General features: G+C 38.1%; 1 protein-coding gene across 2 annotated transcripts in view; it reads right to left on the bottom strand.

Annotated features, from left to right (window-relative positions):
* mmp17a (matrix metallopeptidase 17a) overlaps positions 1-23,493 on the bottom strand; it is a 142,599-nt gene that overhangs the window by 16,076 nt on the left and 103,030 nt on the right. For both annotated transcript variants that reach the window (XM_028462727.1, XM_028462728.1), the window contains exons 4-9: positions 10,896-11,182; positions 4,252-4,428; positions 3,304-3,406; positions 1,519-1,601; positions 716-868; positions 286-543 (exon numbers count right to left, since the gene is read on the bottom strand). In XM_028462727.1, the coding sequence (XP_028318528.1) occupies positions 286-543; positions 716-868; positions 1,519-1,601; positions 3,304-3,406; positions 4,252-4,428; positions 10,896-11,182 (1,061 nt within the window). The remainder of the gene's footprint in view (positions 1-285; positions 544-715; positions 869-1,518; positions 1,602-3,303; positions 3,407-4,251; positions 4,429-10,895; positions 11,183-23,493) is intronic.

Here is a 23,493-nt window from a genome sequence, read left to right as displayed (position 1 = left end):
GACACGTGTTTACACAATGTTCCTCCTTTTATTAGGTCATTTTCTAAGAGATCTGATTGGTCAGGAGGCGGGAATTTAGTACTCGCTCAGATCCTAGCCAGAACAAAACCTTGTCCCTACCAGGTTAGTCGTTCAGCCTAAGTTACCATGGTGATTTAGCCCCGTAAAATGTTCGTAGTCCAGCACACACTGACCCTAATTTGGCCTCTAGTGGGATATGTAAATAGCACTTACTCAAAGTCGAACCTTCAAACACAAACTCGTAAGACATTAATACTTCAGTACCGTCAGACCACCTCATGGCATCATCCAGGTGAGGTGGAAGCCCCTTCCAAAGATTGCTGTCTTTTGGGTAGCCCAAGTCCATCCGTCTCAGGTGGTCGTCATAGCGCCAGTAATGGTTGTCTTTGAAGAAGTAGGTTTTATCGTTGTGTAGCCAAACAAAGACAGCTTCCACACCTTCCGTTGGTAGGCCAAAATCGCTGATTGGACGAGGGTAGCCCTCTTCTACGTTATTGTCTTTAAATACCCAATACTTCAGACCTGGGGAATAGGCAAATTAGACTAAACAAGTCAAGTTTATAACATATATTAAATATACATTTGTCAACAGGAACCAACAAGTAGACAGGCCCAAATGCCACTCACACAGTCATGATCTAATCTGACGCGAACAGAACGTTTCAGCGACTTCAAATTGCGGAGAAATACTAACCTTTAAAAAACACAATTTTGTGGTCCCCTGGCCTCTCATACACAGCATCCACACTGTCCAGATTGGGAGGGAGACCTCTCCAAAAGCGATGAATCTGAGCTGGACGTAGGGACACCAGATGTCTTTCTCGAGTCAGCCGCCAGAAATACTTTCCTGTGGAAAATGAAGTTAGATTAGGTTTATTTTGTTTTCAGAAACAAAGAAATGAGTAGCTCAGGATAACAACAGGAGGTATTTAAAGAAGTTCCGGTACTTCAGAATTCCTCCACAACCCTTAACTTTTTACCATAAATTACCTGATAAGCAACCCATACCCTTTCTATCTTGATACATTTAACATAGAACCCACCATTGACTTCTACAGCAAGTTGGGTTACAGTTGTTTGCCTTTCAAATCAGACCATATGCTTGCTGTCTCTCCCCATGAGCATCTGAAAACCTTGGCAACACCTGAACACGTCATGGGTTGAATGCTTTTCCTTTCTTTGACCTTTTTAGATAGACAAAGACTGAGCACAGTGCAGAAAAACTAACATGATCTGTGCTTTTTCAAATCAATCCATCATTATTTAGCTCCCAAAACTTTCAGGTGTGACAATAAAATATCCACTTACTTTCTCAAATGTTCCACACACAGGTCATTACAAACAACACTATTAAATTCTAACTCATTTAGAAATGAAAGTTCTTTCCTTTACCCTCAACGCACTCCATCTTCTCTACGGTCACCAAAATCGTTACATTGGTAACGATGGTTTGGGAAATGTAGATTGTCTAATGCTTCCACAGTCCGGGCTCCATACCTTTGAAAAAGAAGGCCTCTCCCCGTATTTGGGCCACAGCATCAAAGTAACTTGTGCATCTGTCCGGGGCATCTTGGGCCAGACTGGGAGAGAGGGAGGAGCCATGAACCGAGTCAAAGAAAGGATGGATGAAACATTTAGGCCAAAGGTCAAGAAGAGGAAAAAGTTGCAGTTATTAAGCCAAAAAATATTAAACCCACAAAATCAATCTTTAAAGAACATATAAAACAATACCTATTTGTGTTTTTCCTTCAAATACATTAATAATATAGTGGATTGATGCTCAGGTGCAAAAATTGACAGGACTCAAGGGGTTTGGCCAGATTAACATTGATGGCGGTGTGAGCAGGAACTCTTATGTATTCTTACAAATGATCTCCCAACAGCTTTCTTACAGCAGGACCCCCCCCCAAATGATTAGTTTTTACTTGATTCTTACTGTAATTTATTGTGTTTCGTCACCAGACAAAGAGGACAGTGATTCACTCAACACCATTTTTGTTCTACTTCGTTGCCAATTTTCCCCATGAAATCATGTCACCTGGTGAGAAATTAAATTTCGGTTGGATTCAGATCATTCCATGTAAGCCCAAAAATAATAATCTGCCATTGTTTTCCCACAACTTCCAGTCTGTGAAAACACGAGAAATGTGTTGAAAAGTTACATTGGGCACATTTTTTGGGGGAAACAATATAAATCACAGTAAGAATTGTATCCAGGGGACTAATTTCCATCCCCTGTCCCCTGATGTAAAAACACTTCTATGCATCCGTCTCTGGGAGTCAGTAAAACAACACACTAGAGAGCAAATCGCAAATTTGTGGTTGTTGGATATTGTGCAGAAATGATTTGATGCATTAGGTATCATTGTTCTGCTGAGGTAAGGCAGAATAGGAGATTTTAAAACTTATTTTTAGTACAGGAAAGTCAATACTAGTCATTAGTCATTATTCTAATGTAAACCTCATTAGCCCTGTACATTTTAAAAGTAGAAAAGATGTCATGTCCGATTGTGAAATTAGTTCATGTTGAAAATGGACAATCCTTAATGATATCTAACACGAGCGTTTAAGCAGTCAAGTCCACCACAACTCATGCACTGTTCTTCTTAATGCCCCATTTACTACAGAGGGTGATTTTCTTTCTCCTTACTCACATTGTGTTTTTGTTGTTTTTCTACTCCACTTTAAAGAGTCATAATATAAAATACTGCAATTAGCATTACCCAATATAGCAGTACGTTTAGTCATGGTAGGCAGTGGAACACTGAAATAACATCCAAAACATTAATGCACTTAAACAGCGAGTGAATGTAATGGTTTTCTGTGACACATCTAGTGGACACATGCATTAGAGTTAGAGAATCTACTTGCAGCAGAATATACTGTAATTCTTATAATTATCGTTGGGTAATCTAAGACAGACGACACAAGCTATCTTATCTTATTGATATCTTAGATGTGACAGAGTTTCATATACGGTATATTTTATATATTTTTCATAGACACTCAAAGCGCTTTACATTGATGTGCATTATTCTTTCACTCCATAAACAGTGGCGGTAAGCTACTATTGTAGCCACAACTGCCCTGGGGCAAAAAAATGCACAAAAAAAAATCACAAATACATCTGTAAAGTGACGTCAAAAATTGTTATGTTAAATATAATATTTGTTGCTTCGCTCCTGTGACTCCAAGAAATAACTATAATAATTATAAATAATTTATAAATAACTTTATATCATTTATAAATATCTTCAAATATATACAGTATAATATACTTACAGCAGTGTGGATCTGTTTTCAGGTAAGTCCAACAGAACAGGAGGTTCAGGTGTTTGAGAGGAGGTGCCTGGTTGGTTGGTGTGTGACACAGAGTCTCTGACACCTGTAGCATAAATGGGATCAAGTTACAAAACACAAGTTATACAAAACGTGTCGTCTCTGATTGTTGATCACAGCCAACCCATTACATAATGAGGATTGGGAGTCACAATCAATTTATGTTAAAAAAGACCATTTTCAACAATAATATTTTTCATCCAGGGCCGGGGTGTCAAACTCCATTTAGTTGAAGGGCCAAATACGAATTTGCCTGATTTTAAGCAGTAGATTATAAGAAGAGAAAATTGAACAATTTCAACATTAATGTGCCTCAGTTTTCACTTTCACATATAAATGATTTCATTTAGGGACATTTTGATAAATAATTTGAGGAAAATTGTTCTTTTAACAATTTGAGATTAGGATTGACTGTCATCAGAGGATATAAGTAAAAGAACGCTGTTAGCTAGCTAGCAAAACTAAGACATAATTCAATTATTTTCTTTCTAAAACTATTTTACGTGTAAGTCAATATGTTGCAAAACTAGACCCCAGCATGTGTATTTTAGTTTTATTTATTTACTTACTTAGCGTTAGGGATATTTTGTTAGGTCAATTGCCTTTAAGTTGCCTTTCAATGTCTCAGAATTATGGATTTTCAGGTGAGCTCAGATTTCTATTTTCTCAATATATGTTCTTTCTTTTTGTTCCATTCCTTTCAGCACTTGCCATGAGATCATAAGTCATTCTATTGAACACTGCTACACTCTATATTTGGAAATGGGCTAATAAGGTCAAATGCCATAAAGAGGTTCATCTATACATTCATTAATCAATACTATTCTTCTGCAGGATTCATTCCTCTTCCTCAACGTCTTACCCGCAGAGCGAAAAGATTTATCTTCATACCGTAGAGCTGCCAGACTCTGACTTTGTCTTCATATGGTAGATCATATTTCAGAGGGTCTCCCACAGGACCCTGGTAATATGGTCTCATGATAGACTCCATGGCTGAGGTGTGGACCAGGCCAATTGCATGACCGAACTCATGAACTGCAACTGCAAACAGATCCATCCCGTGAGACTCTGTGTGCGTAACAGAAAAGGTGAACCATCATTAGTGTCTTTGTGCATCTTCAACCCGTAGCCATTAAAAAGTGATTAATAATGAGACCCTTTAACACCTACATTAGGTGCATGTAGATTAAAAACCAGCGAGCAACAGTCTGACAGTCCCTTTTTACTTTTTAAAAGAGCTGTGGAATATATTTAGGAGAGGAAATCAATGCTGCTAAATGGGCATGGCGAGAGTTCACCACTTGACATATTTTTCTTTGCTACAACTGCTTCTATTCGCCAAAGTAGCAAATTACTTCAAATAAAAACTGTAAACTCTAAGTCCTACTTAAAATGTCCTTTTATTTTCTTTTTACAAGAAAATAACAGAAAAAAACAATAACGTTTTAAGGACATCAGCATTTAATATAGTTTAACATTTAGTATATCAATGTGCAGCTATAGGTTTGTCATGTATTAAGAGCCAGTATGAGTGCTGTTAGCCTGCTTATCTCTCAAAAGAACTCTTCAGGTTGGAAGGTAAGGGGCATGACAGACAGCTCTGGTGGCTGCCAGTACAGTTAGGAATGTGGTGAAGTGAGATAAATAAGGCAATACTGGCTGAGCCACAGAGCTGCCAATCAAACTCTTAGCATGGAAAGACACATAAAAAGGCCCCGGGCTAATGATAAAGAACATTTCCCAGGATGCTTAGCTAAAAACAAAAGGCATACAATCCAGTACTTTGTCTGGCTCATTCAAGCCCGACAAAGCTTAGGCTTTTTGAGATTCCAAAGTGCAAAAATGTGAGTGCTAGCGTGAAGAGTCACGTGAAGAGTCACGCTAGCTTAGAGTTCCTTGGGGAGTTACCCTTGAGTTGGATTAGACTTGGAAATGACTTAAAATCATCTATGAATGTCAATCCATCCAAACAAAATAACTGACAATTGGATAGGTGTGCACTCCGGTTTAATACACAGGGGATACTTAGAAGTCAAACGATAACAACACAAAGTGGAAAAGAGGGGGAACCCACAAAATGAAGGATAAAGAATTCAAACATAGCAGGCTCATTGGATTTACATTCTATCTGAAGTTGACAGAGGAAAAGGCTAGGACTCACAAATAAAGTCAAAGCTGGGAGATCTGGGAGGAAGGACAAAATTCAACGGTTGCTAACACATGAAAGAAACAGCAAGGCAAAGGTTTGGAGAAAACAAGTTCTGATGAACTACGGCCGGGCCCGTGGAACGTCTCCGCGCTGAATAGCATGTACCACGTTACCCAGAATTCAGTGAAATGACTAAAATCTTAATCTACATTGAATTGCCTTTTAAACAATTTATCACTCGACTATGTTCCAATAAATTTAGAAATGACCAGAAAAGGAGGTGGGCCCCAGTCCCCCCTCCTTCAAAAATGTCTCTGGGAGGCTCTTGACATCCGCTCATAGAATATCCAAGTCAAATTACAGGCCGATTCAACAAGAATTAAGGGAGGAGTAATCATTTGAAAAATGGGGCCCCCTGGCGCCCCAGTGTCACATACGATATAATGGGCCCCATTTATATATTGGTATGTTTCAATGATTCGGTACCACCTACTGTCGCAATATTTGAATCACGAGTAAATGAAAAAACAACTTCAATGTAAATTGACTAAAATGATATATCACACGACTATGTTCCCATAGATTTGAAAATTAACAAAAATGCGGAGTGGGCCCCATTTCAAAAAAGGGCTCCAACCGTCTCATATTCATTCATAGAGTATTCATACTAAACTGCATTCCAATCTAACAAGAACTAACGTAGGAGTAGTCATTAGAAAAATGGGCCCACGCCCCCGTGACACGTATGGGGTAATGGGCCGCATTTCTATATTGGTATGTGCCAATGATTCGGTACCACCAACCGTTGTAATATTTAGCTCGCAAATAAATAACAAATCAACTTTCTTTTTGTTTCTATTGGGGCCCCAAATCAAAAATCGGGCTCGCAGCGTTGATGCGTACACATTCATAGATTATACCTACCAAAATTCAGCCTGATCCATTCACGAATAACAGAGTAGCAATTTTTACGAGTGTACACAAGAAGAAGAAGAAGAAGAAAATGACGAAGAAGAAGAAGAAGAACAAGAAGAAGAAGAACATGAAGAAGAAGAACAACAACAAGAACAACAACAAGAACAAGAAGAAGAACAAGAACAAGAACAAGAACAAGAACAAGAACAAGAACAAGAACAAGAACAAGAAACAAGAAACAAGGAACAAGAAGAAGAACAAGAAGAAGAACAAGAACAAGAACAAGCACAAGAACAAGAAACAAGAACAAGAACAAGAAGAAGGAACAAGAAGAAGAAGAAGTAGAAGAAGAAGAGCAGCAGCAGCAGCAGTTTACTGAAGTTAATTTTGACTGAAATAAATCCATCATTAACAGCTAAATCCTGACACTCTTTATTAGAAAGTTTTGAAGTTTTTTTAATGTCGGAAATATAGAAAAAATATAAAATTCAAGTAATGCAAAATTTTTTTGGATATATTTTATTTAATCCTTATTAGTATTTTGTCCTGCAATGAAAACAATGGGATTTTCGCTCAGATCAAAATGAACTCATAGTAATAGGAAGTCTATAATAGCTCCTTATGTAAATACTAGTGTGAAGTCAGGCGAGTTGGCACTTCTGCACAAAAATAAATAAATAAAAATACATGAAAAAGCATCCTTAGAGCTATTGAGCTGCCTTAATGCTAATGCATGAAACCAGAGTTGACATATGTCATAATGTCAGCATAAATCAAACTCATTTGATTAATAGAATTTTAATTTGTAAGGAACTGTGACAGTCAACATGTCAAACTGCCAACACACCCATACAGTGTGGTTGGGAACAGCTTGTCTTAATATGAAGATAGAGTTGCTCCTCTCTCACCAACAACTAAGAAATCAAAAGCGTCCTATTGGCTCTCTGATGTAACACAAATGTTCCTGAACAAAATAAAAGAAACAACAATCAACATGTTGGATGTCTTTAGATCTAAACTCATACACCTATAAGATGTGCTATTTCTTTTTTAATAGTTGGTAAATTTGCAGGTTCACTGCCCTCTTGTCCTTTCATCAATATTCTTTATTCTTTCCTCAGGCAAGTTTTCTAGCTTTCAAAACCACTACCAAATACCGGCCCATCATCCAACATTTCAGATAGCCAGTAAGCAGAGTGGAGGTAATGAGACAGGTGCTTAACTTCAGGATTTTAAAATATTTGCATGGCTAATTAATTAGGTTTCAACTCAGGCTAATGTTTGTTATGTGCTGATGATTATTTTTAAGGATGTAAGATTAAAAAATAAACTACACATGGGAAACACAGTCTTTATTACTCGACTTAAAGGCTACACATTTAGATAAATTTAGCGTTAGCCGCGAGAGGTATTATATTATGGAGAGCGTTTGCACATTGGGCAGACGTCGCGGAGACATCGGCATTTGGCCGTTGTTTGGACGATAAATTAAAGATGCTCAGCGCGGCCTCTCTACACCTTATATTAACCTTTATTAAGCTCAGATCATTCAGTTAGTGTAAATATCTCCATAGTCATAGTCAAGTATTTACTTATCTGATAGGAATATGGCAATATCACAACAACAACAACAACAACAACAACAACAACAACAACAACAACAACAACAAAAACAATATACTACCACTAAATAGCTTATTATGTGCGAACAAAATAAAGAGAGACACAGTTCATGATCATAAATGTATTTTTAGCAGCATAGCCAAAATAGCCCCAGCACAAAAACAGCTTGAAGGAAGTGACATTTTACAGTTCTACAAATGTATAAGTTGTATCACCGATTTGGGGGGAAAAAAACACACAAAATGACGCATTAGGAGTAGAATGCCGACGCACAATCTGAGGCCGACATCGGCGAGACGTATGCGTGCTATCTGGGTATTGTACAACTGATAATGAGGAAAGACAACTTCCTTGTGGGTAGGAAAAAGAGAAGTTAGCTAATTTAGTTCCCATTACCGATAATTAAATGAACTTTTTCAGTTTTTTTGTTTGTCTAACACATAACTTTAAGATTAACGTGAGCGTGATTAATGTGAGCCATTTTGTTGCTTAGAGTTGTTGTTCTCCGTGTGTGGCACGAGACTTTTGATGTGACAAACACAGTCGAGCAACCTGTTTAACCCAATGAAGCCTATTTCCTATAATCATATCTTATTTATTCATCAAAATGGAAGTTGAACCCATAATCTGAAACAGGAAGAAGTCGGATATTGGTAAAACCAACTATAGGTTTCAGACCTGAGTCTTTAATAATTCACCCTGTTTTAGTCTGCTTTGAGATGACACTATTAGACGACTTCATGTTGTAATTAGGAATTTAAAAAATAAAATTGAATTTTGCTGGAACACTTCTAAACACACAGAATGCAGGGAGAAAGAAAAGACATTTAACAAACTTACTTTTTTTTTCAAAACCTATAATGTTTGAGTACATTGCCGACATAAATGTTAATTTAAGCATAAAAGTCCAACATGGGTGGTTTTATTGTTATTGTATGGCCATGACAAAGAATTGGAATGTCCTAATGCAGCAGACACTGAGGTATAGGCATTTGCCTGATTTACAAATGAAAAAGTCTGGTGTATTTGATCCGATCTACAAATCACGGCCATCATCATATTAGGAAAAGGTAACCTTGAAAGCACAAGCAGGACCTTCTAACAAGGTAAGATGACTCAGCGCCAACATCTTTTCACTCCTGGTTGAGGTGATTGCCAGTGCTTTTCCATCAGGCTGCCAACAGAGACATAATTCCTACGAGAGACATTTTTATTTGTTTTACTTCTCTCCTTTATATCAACATTTATCTACATCTGATTTGTGCGTGCACTGAGGAGATATATAAATATATATATATATATATATATATATATATATACGCAGAGGTTAAACACTATCTCTGCTGCCTCCCGTTTTGACTTCCCCGCTCTCATTAATAACAACCCCATCGGTGTAAGATACGGCTGTAACTTACAGGAGCATAATGATGCCATCATGTCAGAACACTGCTCCAGCCTGCTGGGAGGTCTAATAGGAGCTAAATGAGCTGCTGTAACATATGGCTTTTAGCTTTAACAGGGTGAAAGCACCAAACAGAAATGAGCCCTAGCACTGTAACAACTATACATGCATCCATTTTGATCCTGTTGTAAGCTGTCAGTTAACTCACAAGGGGTAGCAGCAAAGTGAAGTTGGGCGACGTACGTTTGTCATTTTTTAGACATGAGCAAGATAAATGTGTATATTGCTGAACTTAATCCCTATCTTTATGTCCTTGACAACATGATTGTTTTTATTGATTTAGAAATTAGATCTTTAGTGCTGCATTGAGTACTGTATTTCAATAGATTGACTAACTTAATTCAGTATGGTAAGAACTGTATTGTATTTTGTGAAATCAGTGTTCTGCTTTTTACGGGTTAAAAAATTAAAAGGCACAACAAATGAGGGGTATCTCTCAAATATTCTCAACTTTATTGGGTTCAAGTTAAGAACCCTCTTCTGGGTAGTAACCAAACTCATTGAGTGTACAGTATATTCTGTATCAATTAAGTTCATTCATAGAGGTGTTCTATTGGAGAATTTTAGAAACAGCACCAAGAAGAAAACCATGTAATGGATGAATAAATTATTCTCTGTTGTCAAAATAGAGCCATGCTAAAATACAGGTTTTAAGAAAAATGTCATCATGCCAGTCTTAGAACGCACAACATAAATCTTCTCACAAAGTTTTTCGCTTCAAAGTTGTATTAAGTTAATATTCCCCTAATCTTATTAAACAATGTAAAATCTGGCAAAAACAGAAAAAGAGGAATACATGTACTGAGTGGAAACTGACCGTAACATAAAAAACAAGAGCACTCGGAGAGCGCAAACCTCTGCCCAGTTTTGAGGTGTAAAGTCACTAGCAGGCGGTGCTGTATGTGTTTTTAGCTTCTCTTGGACTGTTATGTTTTTTTTGCTTTTTTTAACGTGTTTTTAACTTTTTTTTAAATTCTGTAGATCCTGCTCTGTTTGTGTGAATGTGAGCAACAGACTGCTTCACAATTTCCTTCGGGATCAATAAAGTATTTATCTATCTATCTATATATCTATATGTTTATCTATCTATCTAGAACTAGCCAAATATCCACATTATGCTCCAAAACTTGTTCTGGATAATGTATCCCCAATACTTTCCAGATCATCTCCAAAACAACTTGTTCACCCTTTTGACTTTGTCTTGCTCACCAAATTTCATTTAAATCAGTTCAGAACTTTTTGAGAAATCCAGCTAACAAACGTACACATTAACAGACAGACGGATGTACGGACAAACGCCTGTGAAAAGTTGACCTCCTCCTCGGAGGTAATAATGAGTAAAAATGTGCACATTTGCATGTACGCATGTGCCTCAGTAACTCTCACCTGGGGATCTGAAGGTCCAGGCCTCGTCATCATCAAAGTGTGTGTCTCCAGCCGTGAAACGCTCTCCTGGGAAAAAGGCATGAGCCACGGTCCCTCCCGGCCCATCAAAGGGATATCCATCATTGTGATCGGCCTTAGTGAAGTCGATCTGGATGTCTGCGTCACTGCCGGCAACCTCGTGAAAGTTAAGTGGAGCGATGTCGCTCCAGACCTTCAAGGCATAGTACATTAGAGCTCTGACTGTATCCCTGCCCAGTACGGCTGAATCCTTGGGGAAAGTCCTCACTCTGAAACAGATAAGGATTAAAGTCATTAGTAACAGAAACTACATAGCTAATGATGTCAATTATGGCAAACTATATAATTTCAAGCATTTTCCACACTTGAAGGTTTTATACATATGAGCTTTTATACTACTCATGTAGTATTACACTAAAGACCACACTATCCAAGACCAAGACTTGCCCGAGAACAGGAAGCACAGAGATCAAGACAAGACCATGACTTTTGGGAGTCAAGACTGATTCGAGACAAGACCAAGACCGAGCCAAGACCAAAACCAAGACTAGGACCAAGACAAGCCAAGAACGATTCAAGACCAAGACCAAGATAAGACCAAGACAAGACCAAAACTGAGACAAGCTGAGAAAGATTCAAGACCAAGAGCATAGAAAATCAAATGTAAAACCCATGACAAAATTGAGCAGATAAAGAGCATTCTCTCTTGCATTTAAGTTTTATTCTAAATACATTAATAACATTAATAAAATATCAAAATCAGATCTGGAACTGGTCATACACGCATTTATATCATCTCGTATTGACTACTGTAATTCTGTTTTTACTTGTTTTAATAAGTCGACCCTAAACAGACTCCAGAGCGTTCAGAACGCTGCTGCCAGACTTTTAACTGGTGCTTCTAGAACATCCCACATCACCCCCATTCTTGCTACTCTGCACTGGCTTCCAGTTAAGTTTCGCATAGAATATAAAATATTAGTTCTCACGTTCCGAGCATTACATGGTCAGGCCCCTAAATATATCTCGGACTTGTTGTGCCCCTACTCATTAGGGCGATGCCTTCGGTCTTCAGGTCAGGGTCTCCTAAAGACCCCAAAAACTAAATTTAAAACCAGAGGAGACCTGGTGTTCCAGGCTGTTGCTCCCAGACTCTGGAATAACCTGCACCAGTCTCTCAGGGAGCTCAACTGTGTGGACACTTTTAAAAAACTGCTGAAGACTTCACTTTACAGTAAAGCTCTTAGTTAACTGGATTTTAATTTTTAATTATCCTTTAATGTTGCTGTTCTTATGATATTTATGCACTCTTGTTTTATTATTCTATTGTGTTGCACTTGTACTTTTACCACAACTCTGTACAGCACTTTGTGATTTTATCTGCAAAAAGCGCTTTATAAATAAACTACTTACTTACTTACTTACATTTGACAGACAAAAACAAGTAATCCGCAACTGTAGAGAAAATGTATTGAGAATGAGTTTACCCGATACATATTGGTAATGAACAATTTTCCTCTTCTAAAAACAATTCAAAAGTTAAAAACAAACCTATTTTAAATATCAACATTTAAATAAATGACAAATTTAATTATAATACAATCTATGGACAAAGAACTGTAGAAATAATTCAGGAATTGTTCTTTTTATTGTACTCTACTGTATTTCTCAACAAAGCTTTACCATTACATTTAACTTTATAGATTTACTGACTTCTGCCTCTTCAGTATTAGAATAATTGAGTGCATGGTCAGGAAGGTAGTTTAGCCTTTCTTTTTAAAAGTGTCCAAAATCTTTGAGGAATATCCAGAGCAAGGTACTTAAAAGTTGGCACATCCATATTTTCTGTTAAATTCTTTTGAGCATTTGTCTGACCTAATGCAACTTAGTGGAAATTAAATAAGACGATGAAGTCAGAAGTATTGATCAAGACTGAACAAAATTTTGCTCCGTCGATAAATAATCATATTTTGACATCCAGTGAAGAAGAGTGTGTTTCTAAGTGTTAAACTTAATAAAGGAAATTCTGTCCGACACAACTTTTCTCTCTGGTTTTTTAGAGAGCTGGAACCTAATCTACATGAAAATAACAGAAGCTGGAGGCTTCGAATAGAGTTATTCTATTGGTCATTTATTGATATCATACCATGTTACAAGAAGCAGCATGGGACACTCTTGACATCCAACATCCAAGAGAATAAATGTTAAATTATCTGAGGACAGCAATAGTTCTGTATAACCATTGATAATGATGATGATGATGTTTAAGAGCAAAGGAGGAAAATGTTTAAGCTCTTGGCATTTTCTGACAGACACCTCTTTTGCCCATAGGCTTCTCTTCAGTCCTTTCATCTCCTCGGAAGCACACGCAGCAGCTGTTTCAACACCTCCATTCGCAGCTCGGGGTCAGACGGTTTCAGCAATGAAAGTCAAACTTCTGAACACCTGTCTGAGGAGCTCATACGAGGGAGCTTTCCTTTTATGTTCTATAAAAGCACTATGTGTTAGCAAGCTAAGCTGTGTTTCTTATCTCATCACTCTATTATTTTTTTTCTGCTTTCAACTTCATTTTCTCATGGATTGCCATTTTTGGATGATATAATGTAATGTATGTGAAGCGGTTGTGAGAATGACAGCCTGCATAGTTTGCACCATCTTGTCATAATTTGCGTAGGTTTTTTCCATGAAGTCAAGCTTCCTCCCCCGATGCAAAAACGTGTCCATGTGTTGGACGTTCTGTCCAGGTCGTACACTGCCATGACCACGATGTGACCTGGTTGGGCACGAGCTGTTCACAACATACTGTATGGAAGATGATTTGTACTTTAAAGACTTTGCAGAAAACATTTAACTAAAGACTGAAATTCAAACTAGCCAATGAATGATCATTGAACACAGTGTGCCTTGGAACTGTAAAATATATTTTCCTCATTGTTTCAAATTGATTGGTGGATTATGGAAAAGGTTGAAATCCAAGAGACAAACCATAAAGACTGACTGCAAGGATATAAACCCAGGCATGTATTTTTTTTGTTTTTGGTAGACTAAAAAACCTTTGTACTTGTACACCAGGGGTCAACCTTTCTGAAACTGTGAGCTACTTCAAGGGATACCAGTTAGAAAAAAAACACTTTATAAATACTACATTTTCACGGTTTCAGCTGAATTAGAAGTAAGATCATGAAGGCCAGCAGTAACATGAAAAGGTATGAAATGTTATGGTTCAAAATTAAACACTTAATTTCTCCTAATTAATGCAATTGTTTTATTTGATTACAATTTATTGAAAATCCACTTTGCGTCTTTAAAAATATATATATATCTCTTTAAAAAAAAAAAAAAAAAAAAAAATATATATATATATATAAGTATATATATATATATATCATATTATATATAACATACCACTGGCCATACACCAGATCTGCAACACTTAAAAATAATGTTTATTTGGCTCAGTCTCATTAAAATGTGTCCAAACTTGACTCTATTATTTTTTGCTAAAGTCCCAAACCTTCCACCGTGAACTCGCCCTCACCTTTTGGCTCATGGTTCTGCTGTGTTTTTAGCCCCGCCCCTCTCCAGACAGAGTGGGAGACACATTGCATTAATTAGTCATGTGTGGCTAAAAAAACAAATCAATAAAGAAAAATCAGCTCCCAATCTTCTTAGGTGCACAAATGCGTGTTCAAATTGAGCTGGTGCACAATTGTGATTTTTGTCACGCATCTGCGCAACATTTAAGTGCAGCCCTAGACAAACAAAAAAAAAAAAAATACAGAAATCAAATGCTGAACTACAAGGTGACTAAGTTTCCCTCTTTCATTTACAAAATACAAAGAATGTTTAGTATATTCATAATCTTCCTTAGTGAATGAAATAATTTTGAACAAAAGACACTGAAAGTCTATATAAAAACAAGTTATTGGATATATCACTGTATGAAAACCACTATAAAACATTTTTTAACTATAAAACAAAATTGTCACATCTGAAATCTTTTTTATTTTGTATAAAGTTGGATCCAACATTAGCTTAAATCTATCCAGGCTCATTAGCCTGGATAGATTTGTTGTTCTGCTGCTGCTGCTACGATCTCTTTACAAAGCCAGCGATGCAAACAAGTTCATTAGTGCTGCTAATTACGGCATTAATTAGCAAAACTGTTTATCTTAACAAGTTGTCACACCGGACGTTATGAATGTTATCTTAAAGCAATAAGAAGTGAGTAACTTGATCTATGCAGCCAATTAGGTTCAAGTCTAATCAGAACATTCATCCTGTTGAGGAAAATGTGGACATCCAACAGTTGTTTTCTCTTCATATGCCTAATTGATTTATATTCTGCCTCAGTGTGGGTCTTACACTACATGCTAGGATAGCCAAGGTCACAGGAAAAGCCTCAATGTTTACAGCACACCTGTTTACTAGTCTAGATTCAGACAGACGAGGATAGGGGACTGTGAGCGTCGATGTGTTTAGGGAGATAGAGAAAGATAAAGAGGTGAATTGTGTTGCTCTGTCGGCGCTGAGAGCATGTGTGCGCATCTAAATGCTGTTTATCGACTTGAAAGCGAGTCTACGTGTGATGTCATGGCAGGTAAGTCAACCAAGGTCGGAGCATTCCTGCCCTTCCTTTTGAACCGAGCAGCGCGTTTACTTTAGGAGACTATAAGGCCTGTGCAACATGGGGCAGGAGTCCGTTTCCCAGTGGAGATTCCTTTTCATCTGATTATCTTCCCAGATTGTGGCATGAAGCCTGTCAATGTGTCAGTCTAACAGCTGGGATTGAACCACCTCAGTGAAATGTATAATGGAGCTAGCAGGTGCCGTCAGATCTGATCAGCTCGTCCTTGTTAGACCCACTCCAGTGAAAGTGTCCACTTGGTTTTGTCAATGTATTTGTGCTGATGATTGACGGTAGTGACACTTTTAAGCTTTTTCAGTAATTGAAAAGGAAAATGTTTATAGGAATATGGTTTAAGATTAGTCCATTAGTAAATTATTTACAATGATCACCAATATATTTTAACCCAGTTTGACTAGCTCTGCTGGTTGATTTTTTCACATTTTTCATCCCATTACATCTTTAATACAGTACATTCATAGATACACTTTATACAGTCAGACTGGGGGGGGGGGGTACCAAGGGCCCAAGGCCGGAGTCTGTTTTATATATATATGTAAGAAAATGCATTTTAAACATTTTTAGATTTGTCATATTGGGATGGAAAGGGCTCTGTATGAAAACAAGATGGTTCTTAAGCACAGTTTTGCACTAAAAACCATTACCCAACCCAATTTATTTATAAAGCACTATTTAAAAACAACACAGTTGACCAAAGTGCTGTACAACAAGGCAATATAAAAATTATTCATGCTGCATCAAGTTATAGATAGAATAGAATAGAATACAATCAACTTTATTGGCCATGTAATGTACGTTATACACACGAGGAATTGGACTTGGTGAACCCACCAAAAATAAAAAAAATAAAATTACCAGCAGCCCCTAAATTGAAGCAAAAGTATGCAACATACACAATATTCAATAAACCACTAAAATATAGTAGAACAGATTTATAAAATACAAGCAATGGATATGGAGTCATTAGGGTATTGTGAAGAAAAAAAACAAAGATTACATAATAATGCAAGAATACTAGCATGTTAACAAAAAGATCCCCCGCCAGATTGGTTGTCATTATAACTCACATCCTTTTCCTAAATGTTCTAAATATAAGAACTCAGATGTATACATAAGAAAATATTATCATATCAGAATATATAATTAGTAACTATCTTAAACGGTTTCTAAGAAAAGCTGTCCCCTTTGAAGATACCTCGAACAGAGTAAAAAAAAACAAGGCACAAGGACAATAACTCTGCGCACTTCTCATTTTCGAACTCCATAAAGGTATTGATACCCTGAAGCCACACACCAAATTTGGTTATCCTGTCTTAAACAGTTTCTAAGAAAAGCTGTCCCCTTTGAAGATACCTCGAACAGAGTCAAAAAAACGGAACAAGGGCAATAACTCTGGAAAAAACATTTGCACGATTCTCATTTTTGAATTCCATCAAAGTATTGATACAGTACACTGAAGCCCCACACCAAATTTGGTTATCCTATCTTAAACATTATCTGAAAAAACCTGTCCCCTTTACCTCGGACGGACGGACGCATGGACGGATGGAGCTCAAACCTATATCTCCCTTTCACCATTTGTGGGGGGATAATAACTTACAGTAGGTGCCCAACAAGATGGTTTGTACCCAGGGCCCAAAATGTGGTGCTACGTCCCTGACTTTATACACACTAAACAAAAACATGTTACTATATCTTCAATTACAGAGAAAATGTGTCATAATTTCATATTATCTAAAATTTGTAAGAAAAATTATAGTTATAGTTATAGTAATTTATCTCGTTTATGCTAGGATGGTATCGGTAGATTTCCTCCCTCTGTTATTGGCTTCTTGGTGAGGAAAGTAAAGGTCAAAACTCTAACAGACATTAGACAATACACTCAGCTTTCTAAATGTAATAATATTTCATTGTCAATTTTGTACATCCCAAATACAACACTGGACGAGTAAAATGAGGATTGTCCTTTACCTTTCTCTGGTCCTTTACCAAATCTGACCAGTGATGACATGTATAGCCGCATGTCATCATTTAACCGCTGGCTATCGAGGTGGTGTCCAGAAAACGAGGTGGGCTTCATTGATAATTGGAGATCCTTCTGGGGAAAACCGAACCTGATAGGAAGAGATGGAATCCATCCTACTTTGGAGGGAGCATCTCTACTATCAGAAAACATGGCACATTTATGACATCTCATGAATGAGACCATGTTACAGAGGTGGAGTCCTCCACGCCCCTCTGCGCTTGCCTTAGGACAGTTTCCCTCCCATTGCTATCAGGATAGCTGTGTTCATCGCCATGACAACTGTTGTGATGGTGATGAATATTATTTTATGGAGACGGTGTCAGTCCCCCGACCCATATTTCACAATGATTTTAACATAAAATCAAATAAAAGAGCTATCAATTATAAAAATCTGAAAAAAATTAAAATCTCAAATCTAGAAACACCAAAACATAAAACCATTAGATGTGCTCTATTAAATATTAGATCACTGAGATCCAAATCTCTACTAGTAAATGACCTTATCTCAGAAAATAACTTTGATTTATTCAGTTTAACTGAAACATGGCTGTATCAAGATGAATATGTTAGTTTAAATGAAGCCACTCCTCCCAGTCATTTAAATACTCATATGCCACGAGACATAGGCCGTGGAGGTGGTGTAGCAGCTATTTATCATTCCTCTCTCCTAATCTATCCTAAACCAAAGGCCAATTACACTTCCTTTGAAAGCCTGGTTCTAAATTTATCTCATACCGAATCAAAAACCTGCCAGCCAGTCTTATTTGCGATAATTTACCGTCCTCCAGGCCCTTATTCTGAATTTCTATCAGAATTCTCCTCCAAACCATCGACCTGCCTTTCAGATCCGATCCCAACTAAGCTGTTTAAAGAAGTTGTTCCCCTAGTCTGCCCATCTTTGTTGGAGACAATAAATATATCCCTATCAATAGGCTACGTGCCACAGTCCTTTAAAGTAGCTGTAATCAAACCCCTTCTCAAAAAACCTACTCTTGATTCCAGCACTTTAGCAAACTACAGGCCTATATCTAATCTTCCTTTTATTTCAAAGATTCTTGAGAAAGTTGTGGCAGCTCAGCTCTGTGAATTTCTTCAAAACAACAACCTGTTCGAGGACTTCCAGTCAGGTTTTAGAGCTCAACACAGCACAGAGACTGCTTTAGTTAAAGTAACTAATGATCTACTCTGGGCTTCAGATGAAGGACGACTGTCAGTGCTGGTTTTATTAGATCTTAGTGCAGCTTTTGACACTATAGATCACTATATTCTACTAGAGAGATTAGAGAAATTACTTGGCATCACAGGGACTGCCCTAAACTGGTTTAAGTCCTACCTATCTGATAGGTACCAGTTTGTACACGTGAATAATAAGTCTTCTGTGTACACTAAAGTAAGCTACGGGGTTCCTCAGGGCTCTGTGCTAGGTCCAATCCTCTTCTGTATCTATATGATCCCCCTTGGTAATGTTATGAGAAAATACTTTGTTAACTTCCACTGCTATGCTGATGATACCCAACTGTATGTATCAATGAAGCCAGGTGAGACAAATCAGCTATCTAAACTTGAGGCCTGTCTAAAGGACATTAGGGCCTGGATGGACCAAAATTTTCTTCTTCTCAACTCAGACAAGACTGAGGTCATTGTACTGGGCCCGCGACATCTTAGAGAAACCTATGCTAGCCTAACTGCCCTAGATGGCATTACTCTGGCACAAAGCACAACTGTTAGAAACCTTGGGGTTCTATTTGATCAGGACTTATCCTTCAACTCTCACATAAAACAAACTTCAAGAACTGCCTTCTTTCATCTCCGTAACATTGCTAAAATCAGATCTATCCTGTCTCAGGGCGACGCCGAAAAACTAGTCCATGCTTTTGTTACCTCTAAACTGGATTATTGTAATTCTCTTTTAGCAGGCTGCCCGAGCAAGTCGCTTAAGACACTTCAGCTGGTTCAAAATGCTGCAGCACGTGTACTGACTAAAACTAAGAGAAGAGATCACATTACTCCTGTATTAGCCTCTCTGCATTGGCTTCCCATAAAATATAGAATAGAATTCAAGATTCTTCTTCTCACTTATAAAGCCCTAATTGGACAGGCACCAGTCTATCTCAAGGAGCTTGTAGTGCCATACAATCCCCCCAGAACACTACGCTCTCAAAATGCTGGACTACTCGTTGTTCCATTCATCTCTAAAAGTAGTATAGGAGGAAGAGCTTTCAGTTATCAGGCCCCACTTCTCTGGAACCATCTACCAACCACGGTTCGGGGGGCAGACACCCTCTCTACCTTTAAGGTTAGGCTCAAAACATTCCTCTTTGATAAAGCTTTTAGTTAGGAACCAGCTCATAGCTCATAATTAAGATGCAATAGGCATAGACTGCCGGGGGGGGGGGGGGTCTGGCATGCTCGGTTGGAGAGAGGTTGGAGAGGGCGTTAAGAGAGAGGTCATTTAGGTTAGAGAGGGACCGGAGAGGGTCCCATTCCTCTTTCAAACACTCCCTCTATGTCTGCTTCTTCCCTTGTGTGTTTGCTCCTGTACTCCTTCTGGCTTTTGTCTTGCAGGTCCGTGGGATCCTCAGTGTGGAGTTACAGAGACTCAGCGGCTCTGTCTCCACCCTTTTCTCTGCACACACCCAACACAGCATAACGTGGATGGCTGTTCATCATAGGAATGGGATCCACACAAGGTTCCTGCTGCTTAACAGAAGGTTTTCCTTGCCGCCATGATGAATTCATGTTGGGTGTGGGATACATATGTATGTGTATATACGTATATATGCATATGTGTGTATCCATAAAATGAAGAGTCCGTCCTTAAGACTGCTCTACTGTAAAGTGCCTTGAGATACCATTGGTTATGATTTGGCGCTATACAAATAAAGATTGATTGATTGATTGATTGATTAACGATGCTGCCTTCAATTCACGCTCGTCTTTTTGAATTCTTGTTGTAGGCTTTACTGATGAATTCCAGCCTCTCTCCCAGTTCGAAACCATAAAATTGATGATGTACGCTAGGGCTGAGAGATATATCGAGAGTCAAGATACATCAAGTTTGCTATTTTAGAGATATCAAAAATGACGATTTTGCCTACGTCGATAGTTATTTTTTTATACAGCTTATTTTGCATCAAAATATTTGTTTTAGGAGTGGCTGCTTTTGCTACTTCTTAGAAAAGCATGAAAAGCACATTAAGACTAAGCGTTCTAACCCAGACCTTCCCCTAAACAATCCACACTACAGAACTCACTCACACATGCTGTCCCTTGTAGGAAAAAAAGACAAAAACGACACATATTGTGCAGCTGTCTGTTAATAAATGTGCCTCTGTGGCATTTTGCATCAACAAATTTACCCCAGAATTGTCTTTCTGGTCAGACTTTATTTGAATTAAAATGATCAAGGTTTATATCGTATATCATCATTTTGAGAAGAACTGAGATGAGTTTTGGTTTATATCGCCCAGTCCTAATGTATGCACTTCGTTGTCCCTGTGTGATGAATATAAAGTGGACTAGTAATATGTTTAGGGTGTAGCCTGCATGTCATGCTGAGTAAGACAGAATAGGCTCCACCATTACAATAAACATTAGGGTTCTCACCAAGAATTTTTCACAGCATAGGGATATAGCATGGTGTGCGAGCTCTATTTGAGGACTAAATTTAGTGAAGTAAAGCTAAAGTGTTTTTTTTTTTTATCTGTGTTACTGCCTTACTTTAAAGCCAAGTTATTTGTTATTACATGGGGTAGGATCATCTGAGTTTATACTTCCTCCTACTCCTCTTCGAACATGTACAGGCGTCGCTTGCAGGATTTTGTAACCAATTATTCTCATTTTGCTTTGTTTAATTTTTTGCCAAATTACTTTTATTATTTTTATCATTTTCATTGTGGCATTTATACTGCTGTTGTTTTCATGTTAGAAATAACATTAATGTAAATTAAATCAAATCAAATGAATTGGTGAATGGTCATGATGAATGTAATTACCATTGCCTGGTATAGGTACTCACTCACACTGTATAGACAAGAAATAACATCTTATATATATATTATACCCGGAGTAATAATGGGACTGTTATGGACACGCACTAATTTTATATTTTTCTGCTATTTTATTTAGTTGATTGTCTTTGTTTAGATTATGAAGCACACTGTTTGTATTGGACGGTGAATAAGGGTTACAAAGCGGAGGATGCACACAGTAAAACTTTAAGACCTTACCCGGTCCCAGAACACGGCCTGACCCCGCGTTACCCGAATAAAGCCGATGCCACTTTAAGCCCGAACACGTTTAAACCTGCATTCACATCTGTGTGCGTGCATGTAGAATGATCCATTGCGATCATGTTACGTCTCGGTTGAAGCACACTGTTGAATGCAGGTTGATACAATGCCGAGCAGTGTTTTGTGTGACACCAACTACGTGGAGAAGTCAGCGCAATAGTAACATTCAAGCTTAATACGGTTCAACCTCCACACACAGCGGAGTCCAGACTGTCCGCACTCCTCGGAGCTTACATATGTGGATAGCGATTATGGTTATGAAAACAGAGGAAGCACACAGGCAGCATCAGGGGCAGCTAGAGGGCTGCAGGGGTCCTCAGACAAAGACGGGAGCGTTCGAGCAAATCGCCTGTATTAAATGGATGGTGCGACTGATTAATATGTTTCTCGGTTATGCAGATTAAAAAGAGAGTTAAAACAACCCGTGCACTCCTGGAGGTCCCTTTTGTGTCCAAGTGTGCAACAATTATTGACGGTACAATTAAAAAAGGAAAAAAACAACAGAAACTCCCCCATACGCTGCTGAAAACAAAGCGTAGGGGGTGCCTTCGCTGCATAGGGGAGCAAAATTACAACGTCGGGGGCCCTTACGCTCAACAGCGCTGGCGAGAGCCCTGAACACGAAGAAGGTGTGGCGCCTCCTGTGGCTGGTTGCAATGGTCCTGGCAAGAAGCTAGTCTGAACATCGATAACAGTGGTCTGGGGGTAAGGGTAAAGTTTATCTCATGAAAAGGGAAGTATTCCACCACTAAAGTAAAACGATTATGTGTAATTGGAAATAAATGATAATCAGAAGGTGACAGATACAGATACCTGGGGCACAACTGAAGTGAGAAGGAAGAACATGATTGTCAAAGGTTTAAAGTGAACACACTCATTGGGTTTATATGAAGCTTGAGAAAACAAAGTAAATGACTTAGTTGGATTTTTGTAAACCGTTTTGCTCAATAATTACACTTAGATAATGGGATTGACAGTCAAGCCAATAATGCACAGACGCGTTAGCTCGATAGGAATCGGATATGTTCTGCACCAGTTATTTTCTAACAAGAATAAAGAGGTTGATGTCTAGCAAGAAGCATAAGATGTATTTATAGATCAATTTCATGCTGCTACAGCTAAAGGAGCTTAACATCTAAAAAATGTATCCATGTGAGAAAAGTAATACAAAAATAAAATTCTTTCCTCTTCAGCTCAACTGGAACTTTGTCAATTCGCACTGTTTTGTAAAGGATTCAGCGCCCCCTATTGAGGCGAAGACAGACAGAGTTTGGTTTTATCTCCTGCACGTTTAAACTCAGATAAAACGAGAGGTCCTCAACTGACTCTTGAGCATAGCTCGATAGCTGTGTGCATGTAAATGCACTGACAGGGTCCAGCCTTTGAGATTAAACTAGTCAAGTGGAGTAAGTTATGGAGATAGAGGATAATCTATTCAGAAGAGTGGTGTGACAGATGGTGTCAAAGGAGACACAAACAAGTATGTGATACTCTTGCTCTACTAAGCTGCCATCACCCATGGATAACACAACCAACATGAAAAAAATAAAATAAAACCTTAATGCTCCATGTATCTTGTTTGATCAAGTGTTAATATTTCAACAAGTTTCTCTT

Source organism: Gouania willdenowi, chromosome 12 (assembly GCF_900634775.1).
Source record: "Gouania willdenowi chromosome 12, fGouWil2.1, whole genome shotgun sequence".
Taxonomy (NCBI): domain Eukaryota; kingdom Metazoa; phylum Chordata; class Actinopteri; order Blenniiformes; family Gobiesocidae; genus Gouania; species Gouania willdenowi.
This window is presented reverse-complemented; position numbering and strand designations above follow the sequence as displayed.